This window comes from Lasiosphaeria miniovina (assembly GCF_030549165.1).
Source record: "Lasiosphaeria miniovina strain SMH2392-1A chromosome Unknown B0T26scaffold_3, whole genome shotgun sequence".
NCBI classification, from domain to species: Eukaryota; Fungi; Ascomycota; class Sordariomycetes; order Sordariales; family Lasiosphaeriaceae; genus Lasiosphaeria; species Lasiosphaeria miniovina.
In genome coordinates, this window is record NW_026848222.1 from 1939775 (window position 1) to 1958633 (window position 18859).

The 18859-nt window shown below is 54.7% G+C and overlaps 3 protein-coding genes across 3 annotated transcripts; 1 reads left to right on the forward strand and 2 right to left on the reverse strand.

Moving 5' to 3' along the window:
* Positions 1–4480: 4480 nt before the first annotated feature.
* Positions 4481–5450, forward strand: B0T26DRAFT_673918 (uncharacterized protein; the record flags this gene model as incomplete). Its single annotated transcript, XM_060439653.1, has 3 exons — positions 4481–4703; positions 4931–4956; positions 5364–5450. The coding sequence occupies 3 exons, from the start codon at positions 4481–4483 to the stop codon at positions 5448–5450; spliced, it is 336 nt and encodes a 111-aa protein (XP_060298108.1).
* Positions 5451–6105: 655 nt separating this feature from the next.
* On the reverse strand, positions 6106–8062 carry B0T26DRAFT_206560 (Lactonase, 7-bladed beta-propeller-domain-containing protein). The gene is made up of 4 exons (XM_060433773.1): positions 7511–8062; positions 7176–7410; positions 6797–7027; positions 6106–6728 (listed from the first exon to the last, which is right to left on the reverse strand). The coding sequence occupies exons 1-4, from the start codon at positions 7888–7890 to the stop codon at positions 6387–6389; spliced, it is 1188 nt and encodes a 395-aa protein (XP_060298109.1). The 5' UTR covers positions 7891–8062; the 3' UTR covers positions 6106–6386.
* A 3856-nt stretch (positions 8063–11918) lies between these two features.
* B0T26DRAFT_739476 (folliculin-interacting protein N-terminus-domain-containing protein) lies at positions 11919–17064 on the reverse strand (the record flags this gene model as incomplete). The annotated part of the gene is made up of 2 exons (XM_060443715.1): positions 11919–15572; positions 17053–17064. 2 exons carry the CDS (start codon positions 17062–17064, stop codon positions 11919–11921), a joined length of 3666 nt encoding a protein of 1221 aa, XP_060298110.1.
* Between the last annotated feature and the right edge of the window lie 1795 nt (positions 17065–18859).

Consider the following 18859-nt stretch of genomic DNA (forward strand, 5'->3'; position numbering starts at 1 on the left):
TTTTCCTTTGTTCCAACTCTCTTAGCTACCGTACTGTTCTGTACCCAAGGGGGTACAGTAGGTCAGGTCTTGGTATGGATGTATCCGAGCTCAAGTGCCCGTCCGGTTCTGGCGCTGGCTCGGGGTGCGGGGCATTGGGTCGGGAATGGATAGATCATTGGATGGATGCCCTCTGCTCTCTGCCCGGACTCCCAACTCCCTAGCTCCCCAGCGGGCACCATTAATATCGAAGGTGGAGTGGTTGAGGCGGGGATTGCCAACCTAAGGCTCCATGGACATGGCATGGGTGGTAGTTTGCACTTGGGTCTTGGTTGGCCGGCCCCTGTGGGAGGTCGCATGGGACGCTGCGACGACCTGAGAGGATCCATGCCACCGAGCCCGTGCTAGGCTCTGGGGTGTCCGTCGTCTGGTGAGGTGGGCTTTTCCATTCATTGCCCGCCTGCCCTGTCGACGAACCTCGAATGTATCGACGAACCCCATTTCGTCAATATTAAATATCCTCGTCATCGCCATCTTCAGCCGCCGACCGCAACACATGTGCCGCCAGGTGCAAGCAAGCAAACCTACCGTCAAAAGCCCTACAGGTTCCAGGCTGTTGCTCGACAAGGCTGCACGAGGGTCCAGCTTGAAGGAAACGATGTTCGCTTCCTAATGGAATCAATCACCCAGTGTATCCGTAGACGGGCACCACCTCCTGTCCAGTGGGTGGAGCTCATGCGCACAGGAACTCAGGGCTGGTCGATCCGGGGGAGCAGCAGTCCCTACTTGAGGTGCCTTGGGTGGAGGTGCCGTACATACAAGTGATCGATCGTCTGAAGTAATTAGTGCCCAGGTGATGCTCTAGTAATGTATGCAGGTATGTACATGTATGTACATTACTGTACATACCTCAGGTTGCCTTGTAATCGAGCCTTTGTTCGAGGTTTGACATGGAACCTCCCAAGAGTAACGGAGTAGATAGACACCTCAGCGCAAGTCAAGACGCGGGGTGGTGGGCGGGTGTCCCCAGCGCCTGAGCCATCGGTGCAGGGTCGCTGGAACGATCTGCTGGACACCCGGCAAGCCCACCTCAGCGGTCACCTCCTTCCTTCTCCGCATCATATCCTTCCGTTACCCATTTCAGGTCCCCCCCAATGTCGGCTTGTCCGCCTAGACTCAATCCCATCTTTCGAGATCCTCGCCGCGCATTGAACTCTGGTATCCGTAGATCGACACTGCTAGATACTTGATTACTGTAGCCAAGGCAGAAGAAGGGCCATTGGCGATGCTTGTAATGAGATCAATCGCTTGAATCTGGGGTGGGGGGCGTCAAGGTAGGTACAGTACTCCGTACCTCCTCCGTTCATTCCTCACCTCACAAATGATGGAATACGTGTAAGTGGGCGGGCAGGAGCCAATGGCTTCGAGTTTGTCTGAAAATAGAATACCCACCATCGAAAGGGTGCATTGTAACGTGTGTCGTAAATCGATAACAAGAAGGCATGTATTCGTTACAGGTCATTTACAGACAATAAACACACTATCGACTAATTCTACCTACTCAACTGTGTCTCCTTTACTTCGTACAGCATGCTGAAACAATCCCAAGCTCTTCACACCCACAGACAGTCTCGGGCAGCTCTGGTCGCGCACCCTCTTCGACGCCGTCTCTCAGCGGCTGCAAGCCTGTTCGGTCACCGCTGAAAGACTTCGTCTCCAACCGGATGAAGGGAACCTGGAAGGAAGGATTCACCAGCTCGCAAGTGCCAAGTGCCACTGCCACTGCCATGGATTTCCAGAATTGGTGGCTTCAAGTTCGGCCTCAAAACCGGTTGCACTTGCTTGGAGCTCCATGCCAACCTAGAAGTGCTGACCGTAACTAGAAAGCAGGACACACCAGCGGCCATGCATGCAACTTAATGGCAGATGTTATTTTGCTGTGCCCCTCAACCCTGAGCGGACGAAGGTTCCAAGGTAAAACCGCATCCAATCTGCATCCCTACGGCCTTCAATGGTGATTTTAAAATCTCGAGTATTGCCTTTCCACCTTTCACCAATCTCACCAAACACATCAGGTGCCTTCCTTGGGACCCCCTGTCTTGACCTGTCTCTCCCTGATCGAAGTTGATACATCATCCATGGTTCCATATCCATATTCATTGTCGTAATATCATAACGCCCCGCCATCTTCTTCGCTTCTAGTTTCCCGATTTCATCTGTCTGATTACCTACCTTCCCAAAGCTGAGCCGCCAATCATGGCGCATCCTCGTTCCGTAATAAGAGAGATTGGACGTACGTACACCGCTATGCTCCCGGGCAGCCTGACTTCAATGGATGGCCATAGCATCACGACAACTTAACGGCCTTTCCACCATTGGCACTTTCTTGCCCATGCCGTATCTGGCTTAGGGCGGCATTCACCACTGCCCGCACCCACCGAAACCCCAGATCCCATAAGGCTTAACTCGTATTTAGCATAAACCCACCAGCTGCCAATGGGGCGCTCCTGGCAATCTCTCTGGCTTGTCTCGTCGTGTGTGTGCATCCAGGCTCGGGCCATCCCACGATCCAGCAACCGGCCATCTTGAGTGGGAGCAGAAGCGTTCGAGAAGCCCAGCGGCAGCCCCACACATGGCGATGCTCTCAGCATGTCACTAATCACATCAAGGAGCAGACGGGCATGAAGCTCCGGCACCGCCGCCAAACCCACTCGCTGCTATGGTTCTACCTTGACGAGTGCCGTCCTGCAGCTCCAGGAGGACTGTCATCAGACAGTCGGTGAAGATACACACTGTACCTGCATTTTACACTTCTGCTCCTGCTTGGGAACGCAGAAACGTGGGTATAGCCCAGTATCTTGACAGGTCTGCCAGCCGCTTACTAGCATCTTAGTTACTCCAAACTCTTGTGCCTTCTATAGAGCTACAGGTCATGTGGCTGTGATGCCTCTTCGCCTCAACGGCAACAAATGATTCCTTCACAAACGACGTGAGCGTCCTTCCTTTCTAGTCGAGATGTAGTCTCGTGAGGAAGTTAGCCCGCTCTACGTTCGCCACTATTGCCATCCGTCGGCGTGGGAGTGTCGAAGGCCAAGTCCTATTTCAGGTAGCCGAGAAATGGCTGATATTAGGCTTCGGTAGGTGGATGGACCCCTCTATATTAGGAACCGAGTTTACGACGAGCTTGGGATCCGCCTGTCGTGTCACCACCAAACCATATCGGCACGACGCGTTTTGCATAGTCGGCCCCCTATGAGAAGCAGTCAGCATCACGGCGCGCGCCAAAGTCATGACCTTGGCCAGCCCGAGACGCCACCGCATAGACGGTGTCCATGTGTGACCGAACGGGCTGCCAAGCAGTGTGTGTCCCGGCTTGTAGTGGTTGAAGCGGTGGTGGTGGTGTGGGAACGAACGCCGACCCCATGTGGCATGTAGGCGGGCAGGTGCAAACCAAGCTCTTGGTCCCTTGAACACGGCCCGTCATTTGTCGTCAGCGAGAGGAACCGCATCACGCACGTGCTGTACATGCACTGGGCACGCAGCCGAGCTTCTGTTAGCGTCTTCCTGGACTCGTTGATGCTGGTTCTGGCTGTCTGCTAAAGGAGGGCCTCGGTCCGATTACTTGCAATTAACCCCCTGTCAATGCCACCGCCATATGACTGCAGGAAACGCTTTAACCGATTTATCGCCCGTTTTGTTCGCCCGTCCGAGCATATCGACTTAGCCAGCCTCTCCAAACTGAACGATGGCTGTCACGCTTGTCTCCCAGCAGCCAAACCGTTTTCCCTATTGAAAAGTGGAAAGAGGCTCAGCCAAAACGGCGGTGTCCACTGTCCCGTGATCGATCGGATTGCCTCGCATGCATCATATTCATCACGTGTCAAGTCTACAGAACAGAGGCAACTTATTTCTGCTTCGGTCTGCCCTTTGAAATCCCGAGCCTGCCACAAGTCGCTGCGGGCTGCTCTGATTTCCATGAACCACCTCAGGTATCCGTAGGTAGATCGCCGCAGAAGCTCGGTGTTGGGGTTTTGGGTCGCCAGTGGCCAAAGCGATCATGGGGTTTGGACGCCCACCGTGATATATTAACCGGCACACATCTCTGTTGACAACTCAGCTCATCTAGACCACGATCTCCTGAGGGGCCGCGGATAGACGCAATATAGCGGATCCGTGCCAAGTACCGCGTTGACCACGCCTGGGCACCTCCTTCCATCCCCGGACGCGGTCTCCTCTCAGACTCTCCCATACAATCGTTCCGAAGCAGTGGCGCTCGCTCCCCCGATTTCTCCTCGGTGGGGACAACTGAGAAGCGCAATTAAGAACAGTCACATCCCCGACAGCACCGGTGCTGTCGCGACGGGCTTTGACGCCCACTGCGGTCCTCATTCAAGCTTCGCTTGAAGAGCCAAATGGCACGTCCTCACTCATCCCTGCATCAGGGAGTGGATTTGTTCAACGGCTTCAGCCCAACAGGCATATCTTGTAAGAGTTGGGGAAAATGACAGTGTGGAAGTCTACCAAATGCCGACTGGGCCCGACCGCCGCTTACCGGACCTTGATGGACCGCCGGTATAGGCCCTTGCTGTCATTTGGTTTGAAGGTCCTGCTCGGGGTTAGATGGCACGGCGCAGCTCTGGGTCACTCGGCCGGTGCCCGCATCTCGCTTCGCTACGGCAGACCCAGAATTCGGCTTTCACTACCCCTCTTCGTCCTATTACTTGGTAAGGTAGGCTTGCGCACACGGCCGCCTCCTCGCTCGGAACCAGACTCTTGGAGTTTCTGGTTTTCTCATGGGTGGGCAGTTGTGTGTTCGTGATGATGCAGGGCAGCCCTTTTTTCTCTTTTTAATCTTTTTTATCAGACTCAACACGTGTTATCTCTCATACCCCTGAGCGTCCTTCATTAGCAAGTCCCTTAAAGTCACGAGCCTAGATTCGTCGTCAACCAGGTTTCTTATCGCCGGACAAGCGTCAGGTCAGTGCCCTTCTCCTGTCCATGAACGGCCGTCGTTCGTTCCTTCTTCCCTGCTTGGGATCTGACGATGATTTTCTGAGACGGGGGCCTAATCCCTTGTGATTTTCATTCGATCTGAGCCTTGTCTAGATGTGTATTCCTACTTGACCGGAATGTCCATTTTGACTGAAAATTTTTTCTCCTCACGTTGCCCAAGTATTTCTTAGTACTCCGTACGCCGAGCCACTCGGGCTACAAGCGTGACATGTGCCGAGCGCGAGTACGGAAGATCTTTACCGTGACCTCTTTTTTTGAGAGAAAGAGAGAGAGAATAGGGGCCCAATCTGTAGCCTCTGCTTGGTCTCACAACTCGCCGTCATCGGTAATGAGTTCGCCGCTGCATTGCACATACGTACTGAACTGAATAGGTCTCGCAACAGCCGCCCCGCTACTGCGGCCCTGAAATTCAGAATCAAGATGACGACGACGACGACGATAACAGCAACAAGAACTAAGGCATCTATTGCTGGGTCAAATTACTAAGTGTATATATGCTTTGCACTAACCCTGCTTCAAACCCCTATAGTATATTTCTTCGCGTGTGGGGAATTTATTCTCGAATCTGTCGATCCCTCCCCCCCAGGGCCCCAATCCCTTGACCCTGGCGCCGCTCCCGCAGAGGGTCCGCCGCGTGTAAAAATGATGGGATGGAACAATGCACCTAGCGGAAAGAAAGAGAGATGGGACGAAGTGTTTTCCCCGCGAGAGATTGCGAAATGCAAGGTGGAGGAGGTGGGCTGATGATGCGAAACTCGGCTCGGCTTGGCCCCGGATTCTCCGTCGGCCGATCCTTTTTGACACTGGTGGTTTCACATTTTTTTTAACCTAGGGGCGGCCGGAGAAAATAGGCAGCTGATCCGGATTGCGTCCAGCTTTTAAGCGCCAAGAGGAATCGAGGATAACATTCCTGACAAGACAAGAAACCCCTCCTATGTCTATGTCTATGATGTAGTCGCGCTATCTTTGAGACGGCTATGCCAGGTTCAGGTCAGAAGGGACTTTTAGGTGGCTGGGGAGAGGAATCTAGATTAAACAGGTATTGTCTATTTGTGGTATCATTTCATTTTATGGCTGGAGTCGGAGTCTTGAAGATACGTTGTTCAGGGTATATTCGTATAAGGCAAAACATATGAGTCAAACTTGCTGCGATTTTCTTGACGGGCGTAAATTGGTGGCCGCACACATCAAACGGTGGAGCAAGCAAACTCTCTTATCGAGACCAACCTAGCGGAATTATAGTCACACGAGAGTCCAGCAAGTTATGTACCCAATCCTTCTTTAGGAACCTAATAAGTTCAAGTCTATTTCGCGAACCATCGTGAGAAAAAAAAGGGGTATATGTTAACGGACCGGGCAGAAATGACAAACTTTTGTCCCACCGTTGATCCTAATTACTCGTTGAATATCACGTTGTTGACCTCGCCTGCAATGGTGACACTAGCCACAAAATCCTTGAGCAGGCCTGTCGCGGGATCGCGGCTGATGACCACCGCACGCTCGCTGCCCTGTAGTGCGACGCCGACCAGAGAGCCTGCCTTATTGAGGGAGAAGTGGCGGGGCACCATGCCACCGGCGGCAAACGTCTGGACATGTGCCAGGGCGCCCGTCTTGGGGTCAATGGAGAAGGTGATGAGCGGATCAGAGGGGAGCTGGGTGGTGTTGCTGGGGTCAAAGTTGGGAACCGACAGCGTACCCTCGCCACGGGAAGAGATTATCAGGAACCTGGAGTCAGGCTAGCGAGTGGCGGGGATCGGTTAGCCAACCGCTGGGTCATCGAGACAAGTTTGGTCGAGATACTCACCGATATGGCAATCTCGCCAGCAGTGGCCCCGCTTATTGCGGGCGTCTCGCCCAGGCCGTGAGTGTTGCTGATGTATACCTGGGCAAAGGCAAGACCTTTGGTGGTGTAGTTTACGGTATATCCTACAATTGTGTTGGCCAGTTCGTGGACAACGTAGAGAAAAACATTGTTTCCAGATACAAGAAATGTGCCGTGCCTAGGCCCACTGCCGGGAGCTGAAACAAGGGGATCCTGAGTAAATCTGTTAATTATCTGCTTCTCTTCGAATGATGGGCTAAGTCGGGAGGAGGGCTTTCCCGACATCTTAGAGACTGGCCAGGCGAGTATGTCGACGCTTCGGAGTACTAGGCACAAAGAGAGAGCGACCGGGAACACGTACCGACTGCTTATAACGCAAGGTGGTGACATTGAGGGCGAAGACGCGGACCAGATCGGAGCCTAGATCCGGCACAAGGAGAAACTTGCCACTGGGGTCGAGGATGGCTTGATGGGGGTGCGGCCTCTCCTGGCGTGAAGGGTTGATGCCAGGGTGGGGAAGCGTGAATACGTCAGCCTGGACGGGGGCGAGTGCCTTCGGGTTTGTGATGTTGAACGTGTTCAGGCCGGCACCCGCACTGCAGAGAATAGACAATGCCCTGTCAATTTCCGTGTGGGTGTAGGTGGGAAAGACGTAACTGGCAAACCAGAAGCGGTGACAGGTTAGATGCAACTCACTAGTCGGCCACGGCCAATCCTCGGCGACCTTTGCCATACACGACGGCATTCACGGGTCCTCCAATGGTGTCGACCTTGTCCAGCAGCGCCAGGGTCCCGTTCTGGGAGACGGAGAAAGAGGCCAAGGTGCCGTTGTCCTTGCCAAAAGCCTCGTTGGCGCAGTACAAGACAGGGCCGCGTAGCGTCAGCCACGAGGGCTGAGTACCGCATTCGGTGGAAGTCGTGAGCGTCTGCAGGCCTTTGGTTCCGCTCAGGGCAAGATTAAGCGTCGTAAGAGTCCCGGCGTATGATGTGACGTGGAGCAGAGCGGCCGATACCGCACTGAAGAGCCCGAGGCCGGGGGCTATGGCGATAGCGCCGGAGAGGCCGGAGAACCGCATTGCGGCTCTGTACCAAGCAAGTCTCGGGGTCTCAGCTCAGGGGTGTGAAGGGATCAAGGAACCTCTCGCTGCTGTGCTGCCCTGCTAGAAGTTGTTGGTTTTGCGCTTGAGTGAATTGCTTCCCGTTTTTTCAAGAAGATAACCAGGAATCTAAAAGGTAGAAAGGCAGATTTAGAAAAAATAGGAAGCAATAAAGCGTGGTCGAGACAGTTTATGTTCAGGGATAGCAAACGCATCGAGTGAGACAGACACACGGAGATCATGAATGACCATGCGGCGTGAGATTTGATCGGATCGCTGTCATGACGCCGGATTCGGACTTCCTCTACCCGTCTCCATCCTCCGTCAGTCGTCCTCTCCCGGAACCAATTCACCAGCAACAAGCCCGCTTGAGCGAGTTGGCCGTGATGGGAAATAGCAATTGTGCAGTGCCTGGAGCCAGATGCAAGCAAGTCCTGTCCTTTGGAGTTTTTCCGCATGACATGCCCAGGGCCGGGCAGAGGAGATGGGATCGAACGTCAACCAAACACGTCTGGCCTGATTTATCCGGCGTCTGGGGCTCTCTGGTGATCTGGGCTTGTCCTGACCTGACCTGACCATGGGCCAATTTCCCCTTCCTAGGTAAATTGAACGTCCATGACCAGTAGTGACGCCAGAGGCGTCGAGGCACGAGTCACGGCATGTGGTCGGGTGCGCTTCTCAAGTTCCAGGGGAAAAGACACAAAATTTCTAACGCGGGAGATGTATGGAGGCGAACGGAAGGAGTGCAGTCGCGAGAGGCAGGGGCGACGTCGTCTGCACTCTGCAGTCAAAACGTTGTATCGCACTTCCCGTACCTACATAAAGTGGAGACCTTTCTTTCAAGGATGCTAAGAAGGAAGGCCCAGCCCAGCGCCTATGGAGCGCCCATGCGGAGAAGGAAGCTGCTGGGGGACTGTAAGGCGCGATGGGAAAGCGGGGAAGACCGTTGACTGATGCAGATGTCGTCGGGTGACGAGCGGCACAGTGGGAAAGGGGACCGCCCCTTCTCGGACGAATCGAGCCTCAAAAAGGAAATCGAGAACATCCATGGACCAGGTCGAGTCTTACGTGCCTTCCTCCAACATCATCACCTGCGCGACGGGGGAGCCTGAAATCTCGGCCACATATTTCCTCAGCTCTGCAGAACCTCCACTGCTCCTTCCTTCTATTCTTGCTTTGCCGAACCTGCTGATGCAATGCATAAGGCAGTGCGGGTGCCTGGACGCAAGCCAAGCTCTCGTTTCGTATCAAGTCTGTCCCAGAAACGAAGTAGCAGGTGCTGTCACTCGGCTCCGGCTTTTCACTTCAATTTGGTTTCCTAGGTCAGGTCTACTTGTGATGCGTGATACATCTCCGAAGCACACAATCCAACATACAAAATCTCGCTTTGACCCCTTTCCGTGAGTCTTGGACCAAGAAGCGCTTTGCACAACGACGGCTCTCAACTTTGGCCTTGCGCGCTTGTTCTCGCAGTCCCAACCCTGCCGTACGTCCACTCTCTAGCAAACAACCGGTCAACCGTCGAGTGCAGCATGTGCAAGCAAGCAAGCAGTCGACGTCTCTACATTCTCCCGGGTAGCACTGAAGCTCTCCCTCCAGCTTCCATGGTCCTTCGAGAACAATGGATGCTCCTGCTTGCACGGTCGGGGTTCCCTCCAGCAATAGGGTGATATTGCCTTTGCGTGACGTTTATGATCATAACCAAGCCAAGAACCAAACCACTCCTCTGGCCGGCCACCTACTACAACGTACACGAGTACATACTTGACTATGTGCGGCTATGCACCACCGCCTGTGCGTTGCGACCGTGTTCGCGTAACTGGCTGACTCTCCAAAGCCGCCGCTCGGACGAGTTCAGGCCTTAAGTTGGGTGTTATAACCCCCCAATGCGTTTAGAAGCGGGCATGGCGATTCCGGGTCCCTTGTTGACTTGTGCCTAGATTTGACCAGACGCGGCCCTGCATGCTTAATCACACTTTGGGAGGTTGTAGCGCGTGGGTCTATGTGCTTGCTTTCCTGGGGCACTATCTAAGGTCGCTAACATATGCGGCTCTCCACGTAACTGGAAGAGCGTGCATCCATCCCATTTGGAACAGTCTCTCGAAGCTCTGGAGCGGACAAGTCGGTCCGCCTAGTGAAAGCCACGGGACACCCATCCTCTGTGGCAACCAGAGCTGGACTTTCTCGATGTTATTGGCCAGACTGGGTTCTACAATATTGAACAGACCTGCTGCCATGATTCTTGGAGGAGATGACACTCGGTCTTGACGAGATTCGGTAAGAAATAACTACTGCACTTGCTGAAAACGAGGACAGTGGTCGAGTAACGCAAGCGAGGGGCACAATTAAGCCTTTCGACCCGGGCCTACCGACCTAAGTGGGACTGACAGGTCCGATCTAGCCAGACAACAAAATGCAACTCTCCACAACCCAGGCCCTCAAAGGCTGGTTAGCCTATCATACAACATACAACTACCAGGGCATTGAAGGTATGGATCTGTATGTGTTTCGCGTAGCTAGCAACTCTCTACGGTTGCAGCCGTTTCTCACACTTCTCTCAGTCTATTAAACTACCACCTGCCACTTCTGGCGTTTCTCAACAGCTTTTAGCTAGGCAGCCCATTTATCTCTCTACCCCTTCTTCTCTCAGTACTTGGTTACCACCCAGGTGGCAGAGCCAGAGAAAAATAGAGAGAAAAAATCGCTGACATGTCTAATTACACCCAACACTGTCTTCCTAGCAAACCGGCTCTTCACATTGCCCTTTCTCTCCCATCAACTCCTCCTCTTCTTTTCACACCATAGTCATAGCGAGGAAACTCGAGCCAACAAGGAAAGGCTGACAAAATACAACTTTGTTCAGTTAGAAGAGCGAGGCATCGTTAGGAACCCAGCCATCCCAGGCAGGCCGGCCAAGGAACTGACTGAAAAGACTGACTGGGTTGGAATTTAGCCGCCCCCTTTAGCCGCGCTGCAGCCAAAACCTACTTGGAGTTACCTAAGTACCAGCGAGGCATAGCTGCCAATCCACACAACACAACACACAAGACAAGACAACAGTACAGTGCCGTAGACAAAAAAAAAGGGGGGGCCGCTAGCTAGTGCGCATGCACGCACCGCACCGCACCACATCGCAACTACCGCACCACACCGCATACATAGCCACCGCACCGCACCGCACCGCACCGCACCGCACCGCATACATTACCGTGGCACCCTATAACCCCCTAAACCGCCATTACATATGATGTCAAGCTGGCGGCGAACCTGAAATACTAAATGCTTGGGTCGCCATCTCTCCTCCCCATAGATACAGCCGCGACGTGACGTCCGTGCGAACGTGGAATACAACAACAACAGCAACAACAACAGGCCTGCCTCGGCTGCGTACGAGATACCTCGCCTTCGGCACCTACCTTCGGGGTCTCGGCGTTAGAAGTGTAGTGCGAACAACAAAAATACCACGAGTCGTGTCCAGAAGTTGTGTCCAGACAGCTCGACGACCAGGTATACCCAGACCACCGTGTCCGTTCGTTGTGAATGGATTCCGTTTGGTGATTGCTCTGGCCGCCGTTTTACAGCGTGACAAAGTATGACTAAACTAGCCCACTACCTAGGTAACTACCAATCTATCGGCCTACCCATGTTGTTTGGCTACATAGCCACGACAATGCTCCTGATTAACAAGCAAAGCAAGTAAAAATAGTAATGTGAAAAAGAGGGTAAAAAATTGTGTCCCTCGTATGAAGCTTGCCCCCGAGTTTATGCAGTACTTTACAGAAATCAGTTGCGAGAAAAAAAGGAAACAAAACGCGTCACCATGGTATCATCCGACTCAGCGAGCAACTGGCCCTCCTTTATCCCTGTGTAAGAATGGTAGTACAGCTTTAGAGAAAGGGGGTGAAACGCCGATTGAGACCCAAAAGAAAGAAAAAAAGGAAGAGAAGATTAATAATAACCTAGAAATCAAGGATGTGTTTGCCTAGATAGAGAACGAGATGCACTTCTCAGTCCCCAAGCTCAACACTGTCCAACCAGCCCCTGACAGCCTCTCGCAGGGCGCTCTCTTTTTCACGCTCCACGGTAGCCTTGACAACACCATTATTGTCTTTTTGTTCGCGCTCCTCAATGACTCCGCGAATGACCTCCTCGAGAGCGGAAAGTAGGACTGTCTTGCATTGCGAGCGCGGCACCTCATGGGGAAGGGCGAGCACCTGGGAGCGAACGTCTGATTGAGTCGATGTGCTGTTGCTCCTGTCTCTCCGCTTGCTAGTAGACCGGGACGAGTTAGATGAGCTCACTTTGCTCGCATCCGTGTTTACCGCAATCACCTTCTCGACAGCCTCGGCAAGAACATCGTCGAGACTGGTAACTTGTTCTACAATGAATTCATCGTTCAGCGGCACCTCGTAAGGAGGCAGCGCCGGAGTCAGACCTGCCGAGTTGTAGATGTTGACGGGGGTCGCTGGGGCCAGGTTTCGGTCCACAGAAGTCAACGTTGGTTTCACCAAGCGACGGTAACGTATGCGTGTAATAGTAAATGTAGTGGTGTCGGCAACAATGGCGGTGCTGATATCCATCCACCTCTCCATGCTATGCTCTGGCACCACGGCGCTGGGCAGTAGCGGCGGGGACGGCTCAGCCCGCATAGAAGCTTTCACTTGTCCCATCAAGTCCTCTTGTGTAGGCAATGCTTGTAACACGAAGTCAGGATGGTATTGCTGAAGCCAACCGGCAACGTTGAGGGGCACGTCTCCATCCACAGAGAGACGGCAAGATTGCTCGAAAGCTTCAAATCCCGTGCCAAATCCGGGCGCAGAGAGATAGCCACTGCTAGATGGCGAGCTTACAGCAGTCTCAAAAGAGGTGATGTAATCGGGAAATGGCACATCCACGTCAATAACCCCATCATCGTTGATTGAGGTCTTCACTGGGGACTCGAACGCTCCAGACGGATCGGGGGTTCTGTGCACTTTGGGGGGGCTCCCTGCGTGCTGGCTGAACACCAGGTTAGTCTTGGGATCCAGGCGTGGAGGCTCGGGGCTTGCTCTATAGTCTGCGCCGGCAGAATCTGGACTATCGTTAGGCTGTTCACCAAGCTCGGTACCCGCGATTGCTGTGGGGGACGGATTGGTGGGGTCTGGATATGTCCCAGTCTTTGGCGCTGGAGAAGAGTCGGGGTGCTGCCCGTCCACTAGCGGCTGAACTTTTGTTCCTGATGATGCAGAATCTCTTCTGCGCGTCCCCCAAAAGCCGCTTATGACGCTTCCCCATCTAGAATTAGAACCTTGTCTAACTTCGGCGCTTGTGACATTATGGAGCATACTATCCTCCCTTGTAAGACGTTTTAAATCGTTAGCGGCTATGCTGTTACTGCTCCCGGGGCGGCCGTGAGGGAATGGCTCGAGTTGATGAGCGGTTGAGAAATGCGGCACACTGTTCTCAAACGTCATGGTTGCGGTCGTAGCCGCACTACTTTTCCTCGTTGTTAGATCGCTTCCGTGCATCGGCAGATTTGTCGTCCGGATAGAGGCTGCATCAGAGACACGTCTCTCGTGCCCCCCTTCCATACTCAGATGTGCTAGGGATGGAGGTATGGCACTTGATCGTCCAGATTGAGACTGAAGGCTGAGATTGCGAGAATGGGATGACCGGCGGGGGCCTGTGCGACGATTTATCTTCCGGCGTAGCGACTCCTCCTTAAGAATGGGGACGACAAACGAAGGGGGTGAATGTGACAAAGCTCCCAGCGAAGCAGAGGTGCTTGGCCGGTGGTGGCGGATGCCGGGGAGTTGTTGTGAGGCGGGTAGAAAGGCAGCAAGTAGAAATACCAATCGCCTTGCAGCAATCTTGTCATGGGCCACTATGATTGTTCGAGCCGGCACCGCAGCATCTTCGTCGGTTTTCCCCTTTTGCTGGAGAAAGTGTCGGCGACGATATTGAGGTGGACTTAGTGCCTGAAGCCAATCGGTGTGCGTTGCGAGAAACCCGGTGAGCAGGTTGAAAAAGAAGAACCCTTGCTCTCTTCCGCCAGCCCACTTGGCAACCCGTCGGGCTTCCTCTCGCCAGATCGGCCAGCGGTTTTGTCCAGTGGTGACTCGAGCAGCACGGATGCCGGCAACAATCCTCGTCTTGGCGTCGTCAACTTCGGCTGCTATTCGCCGGTTATCGAGTAAACAATTAGGAAGCAGTGTGATGTGCTTGGCATTTGTTTTGGGGGGCTTGACTGGCAGGTCTTCGCCTCGACGGCCAGACCAGGACGATGTCCGGGCCATATGAGAAGATATCACGGCTGGGAGCGGATCCGGCGACGAGAGATCAGCCTGCTTGAGCATCAAGAGCAGCGTGGCGGCGACGGCGGACTGCAGGTGACTCAATGTCCTCATAATTATATCCCAGTGCTGGGTGATGGAGTCTATCTGGTCCTCGATATCGTTGCTGAACGTTGTCTCGAACGGTTCAAATGCAGCACTTCCCTGGCCAACAAGCGTCCAGCCCGAAGGACGGCCGGAGTTGAAAGACGATGGGAATGAGTCTTGTTCCGAGTACGAGCTCGGCCCCCGGAATGCCGCTCGAGAAGTGAGCACTGGCGTGGAGTGGTGAGGCATGGCGGGCAAGTTGATGACAAGCGCAATGGCGTACATGGGCGTCCTCTTCTGCTTCGGTTGGGCCTTCCTCTTCTTGGCCTTGGCATCGTCTGCAGCGTGCGGAAAGGGGTAGCCGTTGTTGTCCTCGGACTGGGCGGCCTGGGTGGTGGGAGAAACAGCGCCTTCGTCAGTAGGCAGATTAACAGGGAAGAGCCTCGTCACCAACACCTTTTTCCGGTCCGGGGCACGGCTTGCGGTGCCTGGGGTGGGAGACGTGGTAAAGGGCAAAACACTTTCCGAAGAAAACGACTGCGATAGCCTGCTCGACCTCATGCTGGATCGTCCGACGGAACCTCGCCCGTCTCCCAGGATGGACGTGTTTTCGACCGAACGGGATTCGGACGGGACGACGTGTACTTTGGTCGAAGTTCCCTTGTATGCCATGAGCTCAGAATTGCCAAATATGCAGCTGGAAAAGGTGGCCAGTTCCTCGCGGTACTCGCGCCATGTGCGCTGCGAGTCGCTCTCCGCGATGGCCTGGCCGCGGCCATGGACAGAAGGCCTCCTGTCGAAAGCGCCCTGGCGCATCTTGGGGCTGTCGGGCTGGATGATGATGGGGCGCTGCACATGGCTGATGCTGGGCTTTCGCGGAGAGGCAGGGGTCCGACGCGCCTCTTGAAGCGAGTAGTGCGACGAAGACCCAGCTGTCGTAGAAGGGCGGTCCCCAGACGCGGTCGGGACTGGGGGAGGGGCTTGGCTGTCATACAGAAGAGAGGCCGCGACAGAACTCAGGGCGTCCTGCATGACAACAATGCGGACATCGCGCACGTCGAGCTCGATGTCGCCATTGTAGTCAAAGGCGTTTGTAGACGAGCCGGAGGGGGTAGGCAGCCCGCTGGACAGAGGGTACAGCTGGTTGAGGCGGTGTTCATAGAGGTCCTGGGGATCGGGAAAGAGCAGGTTGCGCGTGTAGATGTCTTCCTGCACCGAGTCTAGAGACGAAAGGGGCCGCTGAGATGTTGACTGGGTTGAGGGAAAAGCCCCGACCCCCGAGGCAGCCCCCAGGTTGAAGAGCTTCCCGAGCATCCCCAAAGGCAGGCGGACGACGGGCTCGTTACCACCAGCAGCAACAGGAAGAAGAGGTCTTTGGACCACGTTGCGAGATGGACTTGGTCGGCATTTTCAGACGGCGGCCGACCGTCGGACGATCATGACAGGCGGGCTAGTTGCGCCAGTCGCCATGCGACGGCGGTGCGGTTGTGACGGGGAGGGCGTTCAGTGCGTGAGCGGCCGTCTCAGCAGCTCCAACGCAGCGCAACCGAGTTACAAATAGCGAGCGTGCTGCCGACGGTGAGAGAGAGGCAGGGAGGCGACGAGGAGGAGGAGGAGGAGCAGCCTAGGGTAGGTAGCTTGGTAACTTGGGCCTGGCCCCGTTAAGCCGGCATAGAGGCGCGTCTATCTCTCGTGGCTGCGGAACTTACGGAGGCAGGCGATAGGCCGGCCCAGAGGAATGACTGACACCCACTCGACCCGCGCCGTCGGTGACAGGGAAGGGAGGGGAGGGGAGGGGAGGGTATGGGTATGGTATGAATGTGTGTATGTGTGTTTCTGGGGGCGGGCGCGCAACTAAAGACAGACAGCAGCCAGCAATGAGGTGGAAGCTAATAAGTCAAGTTGTAAGTTCAAGTCGCACAGCCGCGGGAAGTGGACTTGAGACTTGTTGGACTCGCGTCGCTCCCGAAGGTTAGGTTCCCATCAAAGAAGGTTTTTTAGAGAGGAGACGCGACGGAGACAATCCAATGATTTCTTTCTTTCTTTGGGTTGCAAGTCTCGAAACACCGTGGCCCGCCTTTGACGATGCAAATATCTTGGATAAGGCGTCAGGACTCAAACCAAAACGCTTTTTGCTGTGTCGGGCCTGTGGAGAACGTACCGAGAGAAGGCGGCCAGACCCTGCGAGTGGCAGCTGTTGGCCCCACGGATCACCTTGTTCTCGAGTCAAATTGGACGGAACCAAGGTCAGGTCATTGGGGGGAGCGCGGAATGCAGCAAAATCATTGACATCGAGTCCGGATCTCGTCAAGCCTGCCGACGCCGGCTTCTTCTACTAAGGTACTTGGTACTGGGCTGGGCGAAGCTATGGATCAACCTCCCTGGACTGCGTCACGCACGGGTGGCGGGGGTTCGGGGTTCCAGGTTGGCTCCAGTGAGGTCGGTCGGGTGCGAGTGGCTACGACAATGGGCGGTGACGATGCGATGGAACTGGAAGAGCGGTGCCCCACTGCCTTGCCCGCACCTGCCCCTTCCCCCTTCCCCATGCTGCCTAAGTGGGCTTGCCAGGGGCCGGCTTACACTAAACGCGTCCATGTGGTGGGGCCTGAACGGAGGCCTGGCCCTCTGCAGTCTGCACTAACTTCGCTGCACGCCCTGCTGTTGTTGTGCAGTTGGGCAGGAGCCACCCGTCCGTGGACAGTGGCGGGGACGGAGCAACTGCGCTGTTCCTTATCGATAATAGTGAGGTGGGAGCGCCGACAACGCCCAACCCGCCACCCACCTCAACCGCCATGCCGTCTCCACCACGCATCCATGGTTGCTTGTCAATCCCCCATTTCCCACAGGCCAACCATGGATAACTTATCAGCTCGCAATGCTCGGCATCTGGCTCGGCACTCTTGGCTACGCAGCGTGTGCTTCGTCCGCCTTGGCACTGTTATTAACTCTTTGACCGTCTCCTCTGTCTGTCGCGAGACGACCACAAGTGCCTAAAGGCGCGGATGGAAGCCCGGAAGCAGATAGAAGCAGGCAACGTTGTAACATCCATCCCATGAAGACCATCCTCTCTATCGTCGGTTCGCCTTCCGAGCCGTCTCATGGATCTTCCGTAAGATCCACAACCCGGAGCGCGAGGCGAGGAGCTGTCTGTTATCTTTCTTTCGTCTTGGCCTTCCGATAGCCTAGAGCTACGGATACTCTGTACTCCTCGCAACCCACATCACGAGCTCTCCCCCGGGGAACTCGGGATCCGTCCAATTGCCGCGGCGGTGAGGGTTTGGGAAACACAGACATGCATGTCTTGTGCCCGGCCTCCTACATATAGTACTTCGGTGTAATGTGAAGGGGCCGACTCCCAACGTACGTAATACCCAACCATGGAATGGTGCTTCTCGTCAGCGCCGCATCCAAGTCCAACACCCTATCCCGCCGCCCTTTCCGCGCCCCGCGCAGGCATTATCGAGCGATGTATGGATACGTATGGATGGATCGACGATTTGTGTACTGAATGGAGCCCACCGTTGGATCATCGGCTCCAAGGAGGGATGTCCCGACAGCTCGGCTCGCAAGCGCCAAATCCAAGAAAGCTATCGCGGAAGAATCCGCTTCACCGCTAAACAGCAAGAAACCCTCAACCTCGCTTCATGCTCTTTAACCCCTCAGTCCCAAGCCGGCACTTAGGTTATCGCCGTTCACCATCCGCTATTCCTGCTTGGCGAACAAAAATTCCAGACAGAAAAAAACGGTCCAATAGGAATACCGCCCTCTTCTTTTGGGTCAAGTAATTTCCATATTTGTGTCCTGATATTTTTTCGTGGGTTACTTGGATCCGGGACATGAAGATTATCTTGGGGTGACGTTGTCCACGCCCAAATGTAAGCTCCAAGCACGGATACATATGGGCTGTATCAGACTTATTTATATACGTATCAGCCTGTTCACCCTCGGGCCGCGCCTCGATGCGCCGCAGCCGATTCACATCCCCCTTCACCCATAATCAATCCAAGCACACACGCACCAACTGGCCAACGGCTCCCTTCCTGGAAGGCTCCGGGGGGGGAGGGGTCGGGCCTCCCCGCTCGCGGTTCCTCCAAGTCTAGTCTGCGTTGGGTATACTCCGTACTGATACGGATACCGAAGTCTCACTCCTATACTCACTCAAACGCTCTTGGGTTCTTCTCTCAAGTCTACACATTTGATCGAGAAGGCAAGGCCAAAGGTCTGTAGCAAATCATCATTTCACATGATGCGGCATACGGCGGTCACCATGTCACCTGGGACAATCATCGAGTTCGCCGAGTTGTCGGCTATTCCCCTTTTGCAGCAAGGTGCGTACAGCAGCGGCCACTGACAACTCCCTTTGGCGCGACATCTGTAATGGAGGAGGACGAATGTGCCCTATGATACAGATATTCCGTCCATACGTACATGATTACACTGCCTTGCATATCTCTCACTTAAGCTCGCCTCTGCATGCCCTTGCACCATGCAAGATCGAATGGCACACTGTCCAATGAGGTAGTGCGAAGATGGCAGAATATGGCCTAACGAGGCAACCACCGCCTGCCGGGCATTCGGCATCTCTGCAC

Coding starts and splice junctions, on each gene's coding strand:
- B0T26DRAFT_206560 (XM_060433773.1), bottom strand. CDS start 7,890: ATGCGGTTCTCCGGCCTCTCCGGCGCTATCGCCATAGCCCCCGGCCTC. Junction 7,411..7,510: donor GGATTGGCCGTGGCCGACTA/GTGAGTTGCATC, acceptor TATTCTCTGCAG/TGCGGGTGCCGGCCTGAACA. Junction 7,028..7,175: donor CCTTGCGTTATAAGCAGTCG/GTACGTGTTCCC, acceptor AGATTTACTCAG/GATCCCCTTGTTTCAGCTCC.